Source organism: Schistocerca cancellata, chromosome 2 (genome assembly GCF_023864275.1).
Source record: "Schistocerca cancellata isolate TAMUIC-IGC-003103 chromosome 2, iqSchCanc2.1, whole genome shotgun sequence".
Classification (NCBI taxonomy): Eukaryota; Metazoa; Arthropoda; class Insecta; order Orthoptera; family Acrididae; genus Schistocerca; species Schistocerca cancellata.
The window spans coordinates 604,515,204-604,528,952 of record NC_064627.1 but is presented as its reverse complement, the minus strand read 5'-3'; the positions used below and the strand labels follow the sequence as shown (position 1 = coordinate 604,528,952).

General features: G+C 43.1%; 1 protein-coding gene across 1 annotated transcript; it reads right to left on the bottom strand.

Annotated features, from left to right (window-relative positions):
• Nucleotides 1-360: 360 nt before the first annotated feature.
• On the bottom strand, nt 361-1,263 carry LOC126157015 (uncharacterized). Its single transcript, XM_049916347.1, has one exon. The coding sequence runs from the start codon at nt 1,261-1,263 to the stop codon at nt 361-363; it is 903 nt and encodes a 300-aa protein (XP_049772304.1).
• Nucleotides 1,264-13,749: the final 12,486 nt, after the last annotated feature.

Genomic DNA, 13,749 nt, shown 5'->3' with positions numbered 1-13,749 from the left:
CCGATCCCATCTCTGTCAGCGGTTCGCACCACCACAGAGGTGGTCTGTGGCACCGCGCTGCGCTCGGCCAGTAGTGACTTTCCAGCAGCAGTGTGTGCGTCTGCGACAGTACCTCACTTTCGTTCTTGTACGAAGTTTTTTAGTTATGGAACACCTCATTCAGATAGTTCAGGACAACCCAGTGCTGTACGACACCAGTCATCCGGTTTACATGCGGAGTAAATTGAAGGACGAAATATGGAAGAAGGTTGCAGAGGAATTACATTACAGCAATTGTAAGTATTATTTATTAATTGATTTATTTATTTTATATGCATTTTCACAATATACATGTAATATTAATGACATAAGTAGTTCTCTTTAGTATTGGCCTCTTTTTATAGCTGCATACTGCCATTGAACAGAACCTTCTGGTGAATTAAAACACTCATTAAATTTTTCTCTCGTAAGAAACGCTTCACTCTCGTTTCTGCACCTACTTGGAGCAGGCGACATAAGCTGGTTGGTACTCAGTGGTGCCATGTCGTCCTCCTCGGCGAGATCATTTGACGTAATGTTATCAGTCCTCAAGTAATTATGAAGTACACATGTAGCTGTCACAATTCTATCTACAGTCTCTAGTTTACACTCAAAAGGCCGTTTAAACACACGAAATCGGGAACTCAAGATACCAAATGCACACTCTACAGTTTGACGAGCACGAGACAGTCTGTAATTATAAACTTTATATTTGTCATTGCCAGTAACTCTGCATTTAGGGTACGGTCGCATTAAGTTTTTTAATAATGGAAATGCCTCATCACCTACGAAAACGTAAGGGGCTCTATTTTGTTGTCCAGGAAGCGATTTATCTCCTGGGATTTTTAAAGTTCCGTCAGTCAGTTTTCTTCCTAATACTGAATTAGAAAAAATATTTCCATCACTAAATCCGCCCATTGAACCGACGTCTATAGAGGTAAATCTGTAATGAGCATCGACAGTAGCCATTAATACTACAGAGCCATGCTGTTTGTAATTGAAAAATGAGGAACCAGATAACTGAGGTTTTCGCAAAATGATATGTTTCCCATCAACAGCTCCAAGGCAATTGTAAAACTGCCATTTCCTCTCAAAGTCAGAAGCAATATTTTCCCACATAACTGTTGTTGGCTCAGGTGGATAAATGGGTTGTAGATGCTTCCATATCGCTCCACACACATCATAAACTATCTTCGACACTGTCCTTTGACCCATGCGGTAGCTTAGAGCGATGGTTTTAAACATGTCCCCCGTCGTTAAATACCTAAAATGAAAAAAGACAACAATCCGTTTATGTTGCATAAGCAGAGTGGACAGAAAGTTACTAAGTGTTTCGACATTTATGGTACGTGTACACGAAATCACAGATTGTTTCTGTCACTATTAGGGGAATGGGGCAAAACTATTCGAAAATGTAACTGTTCACCTTTCTTATGTTACTTTATACGGAAATATATGAAAAACTAAATTCAGGAATTCCTTGTTGCAGGGGAAACAGCGAAAGAAAATTGGAGAAAACTTAGGGACTGTCATCGAGATGCCCTCCGTAGACAGAAAAAGAAGAGTGGGCAAGCAGCGACCTCAGTCCGCCCATGGCTGTACCAAAATCAGATGGAATTTTTAGTTCCATATATGGCCAACAGAGGTACTGTAACAAATATAATGGAAGAGGTAAATGCTACAACGAGCGTTGCAAATGATGGTGGAGGAGATGACATAACAGACACACAGAGGAACGAAACACAAGGCGACTTCGGGACGCCATTGTCAAAGAAGAAGAAGAAAGCAGATGTCAGTAAAATCATTCTTGAAAGTATTAACAGCTACGAGGAGAGAGCTAAGAAAAGAGACATTTTACGCGAAAGATCACTGCATCAAGAAAATGACGCCTTACACCAATTTTTCATGTCGATGTACCTATCGACAAAAGAGATGCCAAAGGCGTACCAAGTGTTGGTAAAGAAAAAAGTGTTTCAGATAGTATCTGAAACGGAGGAGGAAATTTTGACTAAATCAGTGGCTCCACATCATTCATCAATATCATCATGCAGCACAGAAAATAGTTCGTCTACCACGTCAATATCTGTCTCTCCTGGTATAGAGTTTGAACCTTCAGCACCACATTTACTATAAACAGTGTTATCATGTTCATTATTTTAACAAATTTACAGATGGAAATTGTTTCTCTGAACTTTAATAAATATTGAGAGAAAAAATACTTTATTTCTATTGCATACGTTAAACATACAGCTAATTTTTCTTCTGTAGGTATGGGCTCCCGCATGTGACTTGGTTTTCCTCTTATGTCTTGCTCTATCAGTGTATGAACCTCTTCAAACTGCCGTCTGTTCAGTCGGAAGCTTTCCCTGAATACGTGATCAGGAACTTCCGTAGACAACGCGTATTCGCCATGTGTTCTTCGCTTTTGCATGTACTTCCTTTTCCATAGAGATCTTTCTCTGTTCTTGTATGCACTGTACAATAAAATAACACTCCTGAGTTCCGAATCAGAATCGGAATCTAAGTCTGACTGCATAGACAGACCCGCGGTGAACATTACTGGGCGTTCTGTGTTTCGCGAGCGCTGGGCCACCACTGAGCTCTGCCGTGCCTCTGCTGCGTGCAGTGTGCGCTGACCGGCAAAACCCATGTTGCTCTGCTACGCCTCTGCTCTGCCTCTGCTGCGTGCAGTGTGCGGCGGGCCTTAGATTTGTTACTGCTGCTATAATGGCAGGTTATTAAGATATAAGTGAGTTTGAAAGTGGCGCCGTAGTCGGCGCACGAGCGGTGGAACACAGCATCTCCAGGGTAGGGCAGAAGTGAGGATTTTCCCGTACGACCATTTCTCGAGAGTACGTGAATATCAGGAATCCAGTAAAACGTCAAATCTCCGACATCGCTGCGTCCGGAAAATGATCATGCAAGAACGATCATGCAACGACGACTGAAGAGTATCGTTCAGCGTGACAGATGTGCAACTCTTCCGCAAAACGCTGCAGAATTAAATCCTGGGCCATCAACGAATGTCATTCAACGAAACATCGTAGACATGGGCTTTCGGAGTCGAAGGCCCACTCGTGTACGCTTCATGAGTGCACGACACAAAGCTTTACGCCTTGTCTGGCCCGTCAACAACGACATTGCACTGTTGTCAACTGAAAACATGTTGCCTGGTTGGACTAGTCTCGTTTCAAGTTGTATCGAGCGGTTGGACGTGTATGGGTATAGAGTCAACATCCTGAATCGATGGACCGTGCATGTCAGCGGGGGATTGTTCAAGCTGGTGGAGGCTCTGTAATGGTGTGGAGCGTGTGCAGTTGGAATGATATGGGACTCTTGATACGTCTAGATAAGACTCTGACAGGTGACACGTACGTAAGCATCCTGTCTCATACCTGCGCCGGCTGGTGTGGCCGTCCGGTTCTAGGCGCTTCAGTCTGGAACCGCGTGACCGCTACGGTCGCAGGTTCGAATCCTGCCTCGGGCATGGATGTGTGTGATGTCCTTAGGTTAGTTAGGTTTAAGTAGTTATAAGTTCTAGGGGACTGATGGCCACAGATGTTAAGTCCCATAGTGCTCAGAGCCATTAGAACCATTTTTTTGATCACCTGCATCCATTCATGTCCATTGTGCATTCCAACAGACTTGGGCAATTGTAGCAGGACAATACGACACCCCACACGTCCAGAATCGCTACAGAGTGGCTTCAGAAACACTCTCCTGAGTTTAAATACTCCCACTGGCCACCAAACTCCCCATGAACCATGGACCTTGCCGTTGGTGGGGAGGCTTGCGTGCCTCAACGATAGAGATAGCCGTACCGTAGGTGCAACCACAACGGAAGGGTATCAGTTGAGAGACCAGACAAACGTATGGTTCCTGAAGAGGGGCAGCAGCCTTTTCAGTAGTTGCAGGGGCAACAGTCTGGATGACTGACTGATCTGGCCTTGTAACATTAACCAAAAAGACCTTGCTGTTCTGGTACTGCGAACGGCTGAAAGCAAGGGGAAACTACAGCCGTAATTTTTCCCGAGAGCATGCAGCTTTACTGTATGATTAAATGATGATGGCTTCCTCTTGGGTAAAATGTTCCGGAGGTAAAATAGTCCCCCATTCGGATATCCGGGCGGGGACTACTCAGGAGGACGTCATTATCAGGAGAAAGGATACTGGCATTCTACGGATCGGAGCATGGAATGTCAGATCCCTTAATCGGGCAGGTAGGTTAGAAAATCTAAAAAGGGAAATGGATAGGTTAAAGTTAGATAGAGTGGGAATTAGTGAAGTTCGGTGGCAGGAAGAACAAGACTTTTGGTCAGGTGAATACAGGGTTACAAATACAAAATCAAATAGGGGTAATGCAGGAGTAGGTTTAATAATGAATAAAAAAATAGGAGTACGGGTAAGCTACTACAAACAGCATAGTGAACGCATTATTGTGGCCAAGATAGACACGAAGCCCACGTCTACTACAGTAGTACAAGTTTATATGCCAACTAGCTCTGCAGATGATGAAGAAACTGATGAAATGTATGACGAGATAAAAGAAATTATTCAGGTAGTGAAGGGAGACGTAAATTTAATATTCATGGGTGACTAGAATTCGACAGTAGGAAAAGGAAGAGAAGGAAACATAGTACGGGAATATGGAATGGGGCTAAGAAATGAAAGAGGAAGCCGCCTGGTAGAATTTTGCACAGAGTATAACTTAATCATAGCTAACACTTGGTTCAAGAATCATGAAAGAAGGTTGTATACATGGAAGAACCCTGGAGATACTAGAAGGTTTCAGATAGATTATGTAATGGTAAAACAGAGATTTAGGAACCAGGTTTTAAATTGTAAGACATTTCCAGGGGCAGATGTGGACTCTGACCACAATCTATTGGTTATGAACTGTAGATTAAAACTGAAGAAACTGCAAAAAGTGGGAATTTAAGGAGATGGGACCTGGATAAACTGAAAGAACCAGAGGTTGTACAGAGTTTCAGGGAGAGCATAAGGGAACAATTGACGGGAATGGGGGACAGAAATACAGTAGCAGAAGGATGGGTAGCTTTGAGGGACGAAATAGTGAAGGCAGCAGAGGATCAAGTAGGTAAACGGACGAGGGATAATAGAAATCCATGGGTAACAGAAGATATACTAAAATTAATTGAAGAAAGGAGAAAATACAAAAATGCAGTAAATGAAGCAGGCAAAAAGGAATACAAAGTCTCAAAAATGAGATCGACAGGAAGTGCAAAATGGCTAAGCAGGGATGGCTAGACGACAAATGTAAGGATGTAGAGGCTTATCTCACGAGGGGTAAGATAGATACTGCCTACAGGAAAATTAAAGAGACCTTTGGAGAAAAGAGAACCACTTGCATGAATATCAAGAACTCAGATGGAAACCCAGTTCTAAGCAAAGAAGGGAAAGCAGAAAGGTGGAAGGAGTATATAGAGGGTTTATACAAGGGCGATGTACTTGAGGACAATATTATGGAAATGGAAGAGGATGTAGATGAAGATGAAATGGGAGATATGATACTGCGTGAAGAGTTTGACAGAGCACTGAAAGACCTGAGTTCCATTAGAACTACTGACAGCCTTGGGAGAGCCGGTCCTGACAAAACTCTACCATCTGGTGAGCAAGATGTATGAGACAGGCGAAATACCTTCAGACGTCAAGAAGAATATAATAATTCCAATCCCAAAGAAAGCAGGTGTGGACAGATGTGAAAATTACCGAACTATCAGTTTAATAAGTCATAGCTGCAAAATACTAACGCGAATTCTTTACAGATGAATGGAAAAACTGATAGAAGCCGACCTCGGGGAAGATCAGTTTGGATTCCGTAGAAATGTTGGAACACGTGAGGTAGTACTGACCCTACGACTTATCTTAGAAGAAAGATTAAGGAAAGGCCAACCTACGTTTCTAGCATTTGTAGACTTAGAGAAAACTTTTGACAATGTTGATTGGAATACTCTCTTTCATATTCTGATGGTGGCAGGGGTAAAGTACAGGGAGCGAAAGGCTGTTTACAATTTGTACAGAAAGCATATGGCAGTTATAAGAGTCGAGGGGTATGAAAGAGAAGCAGTGTTGGGAAGGGAGTGAGACAGGGTTGTAGCCTATCCCCGATGTTATTCAATCTGTATATTGAGCAAGCAATAAAGGAAACAAAAGAAAATTTCGGAGTAGGTATTAAAATCCATGGAGAAGAAATAAAAATTTTGAGGTTCTCCGATGACATTGTAATTCTGTCAGAGCAGCTGAACGGAATGGACAGTGTCTTGAAAGGAGGGTATAAGATGAATATCAACGAAAGCAAAACGAGTATAATGGAATGTAGTCAAATTAAGTCGGGTGATGCTGAGGGAATTAGATTAGGAAATGAAACACTTAAAGTAGTAAAGGAGTTTTGCTATTTGGGGAGCAAAATAACTGATGATGGTCGAAGTAGAGAGGATATAAAATGTAGAATGGCAATGGCAAGGAAAGCGTTTCTGAAGAAGAAAAATTTATTAACATCGAGTATAGATTTAAATGTCAGGAAGTCGTTTCTGAAAGTATTTGTATGGAGTGTAGCCGTGTATGGAAGTGAAACGTGGACGATAAATAGTTTAGACAAGAAGAGAATAAAAGCTTTCGAAATGTGGTGCTACAGAAGAATGTTGAAGATTAGATGGGTAGATCACATAACTAATGAGGAGGTATTGAACAGAATTGGGGAGAAGAGGAGCTAGTGGCACAACTTGACTAGAAGAAGGGATCGGTTGGTAGGATATGTTATGAGACATCGAGGGATCACCAATTTAGTATTGGAGGGCAGCGTGGAGGGTAAAAATCGTAGAGGGAGACCAAGAGATGAATACACTAAGCAGATCCAGAAGGATGTAGGCTGCAGAAGGTACTGGGAGATGAAGAAGCTTGCACAGGATAGAGTAGCATGGAGAGCTGCATCAAACCAGTCTCAGGACTGAAGACCGCAACAACAACATGAACACTATTGAGCACAACTGAGATGCCTTGCAACGTGCTGTTCAGAAGAGATCTCCATCCCCTCGTACTTTTACGGATTTATGGACAGCCCTACAGGACTCATGGTGTCAATTCCCTCCAGCACTACTTCAGACATTAGTCGAGTCCATGCCACGTCGTATTGCGGCACTTCTGCGTGCTTGCGGGGACCCTACACGATATCGGGCAGGTGTACCAGTTTCTTTGGCTCTTCAGTGTATAAAGCGTGTACAACATGCGTTTAACATAGGCGTAAGGGATGGAAATTAACGTCAGTGTCTTAAGCAGACTTACTTCATCATTATGTAAGCTAAGGGTCCTAGTCGGACAGTACGAAGATAAAAAAATTGACCGGGTGCGAGTAGGACTCACGCCCCGAGGGTTCCATACAAAGTTGATTGTGTGTATAGGTAGTTTATTCATTCCAGGAATCGATGATATTGACGATTTTTGCCTCTTATCGACGCTAATACTGGCAAGATTTCGGTCCTAAGGATTCCAAGACTTTCAAAAATGTTTCAATTTCAAGTTTGAAGTCGGTTAAAAGATGCCAAAAATATATTTTCTTCGGATTTTTCTCTCTACTTGTGATACCAAAAATTGCTTCTTGCCAATTTCATGATTCTAAGTCAACGAGAAACACACTATAGGTTTTGGTGAGTGAGGTTTAGAGTATCAAAATAAGTTACACAAATGATCATATATTCTGACTGAATTGACTTAGAAGCTTAAAAATTTTTACACCTTCAAAGGACCACAGCATGTTTTTCTCCACAAAATTGCAAACGAACTTCTCCTTCTCCATGACAATGCAAGGCCTCACCCAAGTCTGCACACTCGAGAGGATCTCACTAAAGTTCATTGGACTATTGTTCCTCATCCACCCTAAAACCTGAATCTCGCACCTTCCGACTTCCATCCGTTTGGTCCGGTGAAGACTGCACTCCGCAGGCAGTAGTGTGTGTATGATAAGGAGGTTATTGATGCAGCAAGACGTTGTCTTCGACTTCAACCAGTAGAGTGGTACCACGACAACATATAGGCCCTCACAGTAAGGTGGCGTAAGGCCGTCACATTAAACGGAGATTATGTTGGAAAATAGTGTTTTGTAGGCAGAAGAGTGCGGAATGGTATGGTGTACTGGAATCCTGAATAAAACCGATCTGGTTTCAGAAAAAGTGTGTTGCATTACTTATTGAACGGCCCTCGTACGTGACACACTTTTGAACTTAGTACACCAACCCGATCTCGAGAAAAAGGGTCTTAACAGAAGGAGTGATCACAAAGTGAGTATAAATTTGAAAACTTAATAAACCACGGAATAATGTAGACAGAGAGGTAAAAATTGACACACATGCTTGGAATGACATGGGGTTTTATTAGAACCAACAAAAAAAACAAAGTTCACAAAAAGTCCGACAGATGGCACTGGACAGCAAAACGTCGGTGACTGCCCATGACAATCGTGTATAAATGGAGCTGTAATGAGAGAGAGAATCAGATGCGCCAGCAGTCGCAACATGTTGACGTTACCTGAAAAGGCGCTTTTAGTGAAGCTGTATTATCAGAATGGGGAATGTGCTACTTCAGCGTTACGATCCTATCGCGATAGGAAGGGGATTCGAACGGGTAAAGGTCCGTTGACGAATGCAGCTGTGGCGAGAATGATTTCGAAGTTCGAAGCCACGGGTTGTTTAGACGATAGACCCCGTAGTGGCCGACAGAGCACAAGGTGTAATGCTGCTGAGACAGTTTAAAAGAAATGGAGACTGAAGCGGGTTCGTCTATGAACGGGGAAGTCAGCGCTCGTGCAGTCGCACGTCACGCCGGCATTCCATACACTACTGTTTGGTTGGCACTGAGGCGTACCCCCCGATGCTATCCGTACAAAATCCATCGGCATCATGAACTGTTACCTGGAGATTTAGTGAAGCGGAGGGCATTTGCGGTGTGGGCGTTTCAAAAGATGGCGGAAGACGACGATTGGTTGAGTAACGTGTTGTGGACCGACGAAGCTCATTTCACGTTCCGAGGGTCTGTCAACGCCCACAACTGCAGAATTTGGGCTACCGAAAATACTAGAACTGTCGTGGAAACTCCATTGCACGACGAGAAAGTCACGGTATGGGTTGGATTTACCACATCTACCGTACCGGGCCTTTTTTCTTCGAGGAAATGCGTGATTCTGGTTTTGTAACTGCTACCGTGACGGGTGAGAGGTACGCCGATATGTTCAGAATCGCATCATCCTCAGCCTGGCTGATAAACACCTGCTGGAACGTACGGTGTTTATGCAGGATGGCGCTCCACCCCATATTGCTAGACGCGTGAAAGATCTCTTGCGCGCGTCGTTTGGTGATGATCATGTGCTGAGCCGCCACTTTCGTCATGCTTGGCCTATCAGGTCCCCAGACCTCAGTCCGTGCGATTATTGGCTTTGGGGTTACCTGATGTCGCAAGTGTATCGTGATCGACCGACATCTCTAGGGATGCTGAAAGACAACATCCGACGCCAATGCCTCACCATAACTCCGGACATGCTTTACAGTGCTGTTCACAGCATTATTCCTCGATTACAGCTATCGTTGAGGAATGATGGTGGATGTATTGAGCATTTCCTGTAAAGAACATCATCTTTGTTTTGTCTTACTTTGTTACGCTAATTATTGCTATTCTGATCAGATGAAGCGCCATCTGTCGGACATTTTTTGAACTTTTGTATTTTTTTGTTTCTAATAAAACACCATGTCATTCTAAGCATGTGTGTCAGTTTGTACCTTTCTATCTACATTATTCCGTGGTTTAGCCAAGCTCTGGGAAGCATCGAAGGGAAATGGAGTATGATTAAAGAGGCTCTACAAGAAACTGCAGAAGAGGTTTTGGGTTAGAAGTAAGGGTGAAAAGGGCGGGATGGTACGATAAAGATTGTAAAAAGGCAGTGGAAGAGAGAAATGAAGAAAGGAAGAAAATGATAAACGGGACAACAAGATCTAATACAGAAGAATTCATGAAGAAAAATAAAGAGGCAGATAGGATTTTTAGAAGAAAGAAACATGAATTAGAGAGGAGACGAATTTCGGAGCTAGAAGAAGAGTATAATGATCAATAAGTAAGAAAATTCTACAAGAGAGTTAAGGAACTAAAGAAAGGCTTCCAACCGCTTACGGTATTCTGCAGAGATAAAGAAGGAAATTTTATAGGAGGAGAAAGACAGGTTCTAGACCGATGGGCTGAATATTTCAGTGAGCTGCTGAATGTCACTACAGAAAGAGAAGTTCTGGAAGAAAATGAAACAGAGGGTGGCAGAATGTTAGTCAGGATGAAAGACCTGTACCTATACCAACAATAGAGGGAGTTAGAAAGGCAATTAAAAGCCTAAGGAATAATAAGGCTCTAGGTAACGACAACATTTCAGCAGAGATGATCAAGGTTGGAAGTGAACGTCTAACAAGATTGGTACATCAGCTGATAGTGGAAATATGGAGAAAGGAAGAGATGCCAGAGCAGTGAACATGGCCATTGTATGCCCGATTCATAAGAAGAAGGACAAAGCAAACTGTGAAGATTATCGCGGTATTGCTTTAGTCAGCGTGGTGTACAAAGTATTAGCCAAAGTCATTGCTATAAGACTTGCGCCAATTACAGAAGAGATACTCGGAGACTACCAGTGCGGTTTTCGACGGGGCAGATCAACAACTGACCAGATCGTCATTATAAGGCAAATAATGGAAAAGTATTATGGATATAATTTGGATGTACGCCAGCTTTTTGTAGGCTTTAAACAGGCCTATGATAATGTTAAATGGGAAAAGCTATATTAAACCTTAATGGAGATGAAATTCCCAAGTAAACTTATCAGACTGGTACAAATGACCCTCACCAGCACAAAATGCCAGATAAAAGTAGAAGGAAAACTTTCTAAAGAATTTGAGGTCAATCAAGGGGCAAGACAGAGTGATGTATTATCCATGCTACTCTTCAACATAGTGTTGAAGAGAATGATGCGAAGGGTGGAGATTGATAACCGAGGTGGCACTCTGTTTAACCGTATGCACAAAAATCTAGCTTATGCCAATGATGTGTGTATGCTGTCTAGAAGTTTGAAAGAAATGGAAGAAGGATTTGGCAGACTGGAAAAGGAGGCAGAACAGTTGGGACTTAGAGTAAACAACGAAAAAACACTATCTTTTTGCTTCCAGGAAAAATGCTGTTGTTAAAGAGAAATATATTAAGTTGAATAGAAGCAATTATGAGAGATGTAAGAAGTTCCAATACCTGGGAGTGCAGGTTACGGAGGATAGCAGAATAAGAAAAGAAATAAATTCTAGGATTGCTGCAGGAAATAGAGCTGAGCCCCTGATCAAGATCCTCAAGTCACGTAGCCTGAGCAGAAAATCGAAGGTGACTGTCAATCGGGCAGTCGTAAGACCGGTGGTAATGTATGGCTCAGAAACATGGACAATGACTGTAGCAGAAGAATTTGAGAAGATGAGAGAGGAAAATATTAAGAAAGATTTTTGGAGCCTTGTATGAGGCGGGGCAATGGAGAATAAGGAGAAACAAGGAACTGTAAGAAATCCTGACTTGGTGACTGAAATTAAGTGTACCATATTGAGATGGCTGGGCCATGCAGAGAGAATGTCGGAGGATAAAGCTGTCAAAAAGGATTAGACAGGAAATCCAGGTCGCAAAAGGAGTAAAGGGAGACCTGGAAACGATGACTGGAGGGTGTGGAAAATGATTTGAGAAAGATTGGAGCCAGGAGATGGAGGAAACGAGCAGAAAATCGTCAGGATTGGGCTGTGATCATCAAAGAGGCCAAGGCCCTACATTTGCTGTAGCGCCAAGGAGTAAGTAAGTACACTACTGGCCATTAAAATTGCGTCACCACGAAGATAACGTGCTACAGATGCGAAATTTAACCAACAGGAAGAAGATGCTGTGATATGCAAGTGATTAGCTTTTCAGAGCATTCACACAATGTTGGCGCCGGTGGTGACACCTACAACGTGCTGACATGAAGAAAGTTTCCAACCGACTTCTAATACACAAACAGCAGTTGACCGGCATTGCGTGGTAAAACGTTGTTGTGACGCCTCGTGTAAGGAGGAGAAATGCGTACCATCACGTTTCCGACTTTGATAAAGGTCGGATTATAGCCTATCACGATTGCGGTTTACCGTATCGCGACATTGCTGCTCGCGTTGGTCGAGATCCAATGACTATTTGCAGAATATGGAATCGGTGGTTTTAGGAGGGTAATACGATACGCCGTGCTGGATCCCAACGGCCTCGTATCACTAGCAGTCAAGATGACAGGTATCTTATTCGCATGGCTGTAACGGATCGTGAAGCCACGTCTCGATCCCTGAGTCATCAGATGGGGACGTTTGAAAGACATCAACCATCTGCACGAACGGTTCGACGACGTTTGCAGCAGCATGGACTATCAGCTCGGAGACCATGGCTGCGGTTACCCTTGACGCTGCATCACAGACAGGAGCGTCTGCGATGGTGTACTCAACGACGAACCTGGGTGCACAAATGGCTAAACGTCATTTTTTCGGATGAATCCAGGTTCTGTTTACAGCATCGTGATGGTCGCATCCGTGTTTGGCGACATCGCGGTGAACGCACATTGGAAGCGTGTATTCGTCATCGCCATACTGGCGTATCACTCGGCGTGATGGTATGGGGTGCCATTGGTTACACGTCTCGGTCACCTCTTGTTCGCATTGACGGCACTTTGAGCAGTGAACATTACATTTCAGATGTGTTACGACCTGTGGCTCTACCCTTCATTCGATCCCTGCGAAACCCTACATTTCAGCAGGATAATGCACGACCGCATGTCAGAAGTACTGTACGGGTCTTTCTGGATACAGAAAATGTTCGACTGCTGCCCTGGCCAGCACATTCTCCACATCTCTCACCAATTGAAAACGTCTGGTCAATGGTGGCCAAGCAACTGGCTCGTTACAATACGCCAGTCACTACTCTTGATGAACTGTGGTATCGTGTTGAAGCTGCATGGGCAGCTTTACCTGTACACGCCATCCAAGCTCTGTTTGGCTCAATGCCCAGGCATTGAGGCATTGAGGCCGTTATTACGGCCAGAGGTGGTTGTTCAGGGTACTGATTTCTCAGGATCTATGCACCCAGATTGCGTGAAAATGTAATCACATGTCAGTTCTAGTATAATATACTTGTCCAATGAATACACGTTTATCATCTGCATTTCTTCTTGGTGTTGCAATTTTAATGGCCAGTAGTGTATAATATGTGGCATAAATGGCTGAACCTTTTGATGAAATTGATATAGAAGCTTAAAAATTTTAACACCGCCAAGGGACAATAGACTTTAATGTGTGACATAAGTTTGAGCTTCACGCGTGTTCTCGTTCCTGAGAAAAAAGAGTTCCGAACAGTCGGACAAAGGGACAACAAAGCGATCCTACAAGTGGTTCCATTTTTACAGACTGAGACACGGCACCCCAAAAAGGATTGTTTCCAATAAAGTAAAAAGTTTGTGGTCGCATTAAATAGAAACCTTCTTAAAGGTAACGCGTGTAAACAGCGATTGCATGTGTAAGCGCATGTAAGCGACAGGGGAAACTCAACAATACTATGTTTCCGATCGGTGTTATGAGGTTTCGTTAACAAGATTTTGTTTACATGTCAAATAAGTTAAAATGCATATGAAATAAGTTAAAATCTTCCCAG

Bases quoted from the DNA above. Each gene is read 5' to 3' on its own strand.
- LOC126157015 (XM_049916347.1), bottom strand. From the start codon at position 1,263: ATGTTTAAAACCATCGCTCTAAGCTACCGCATGGGTCAAAGGACAGTG.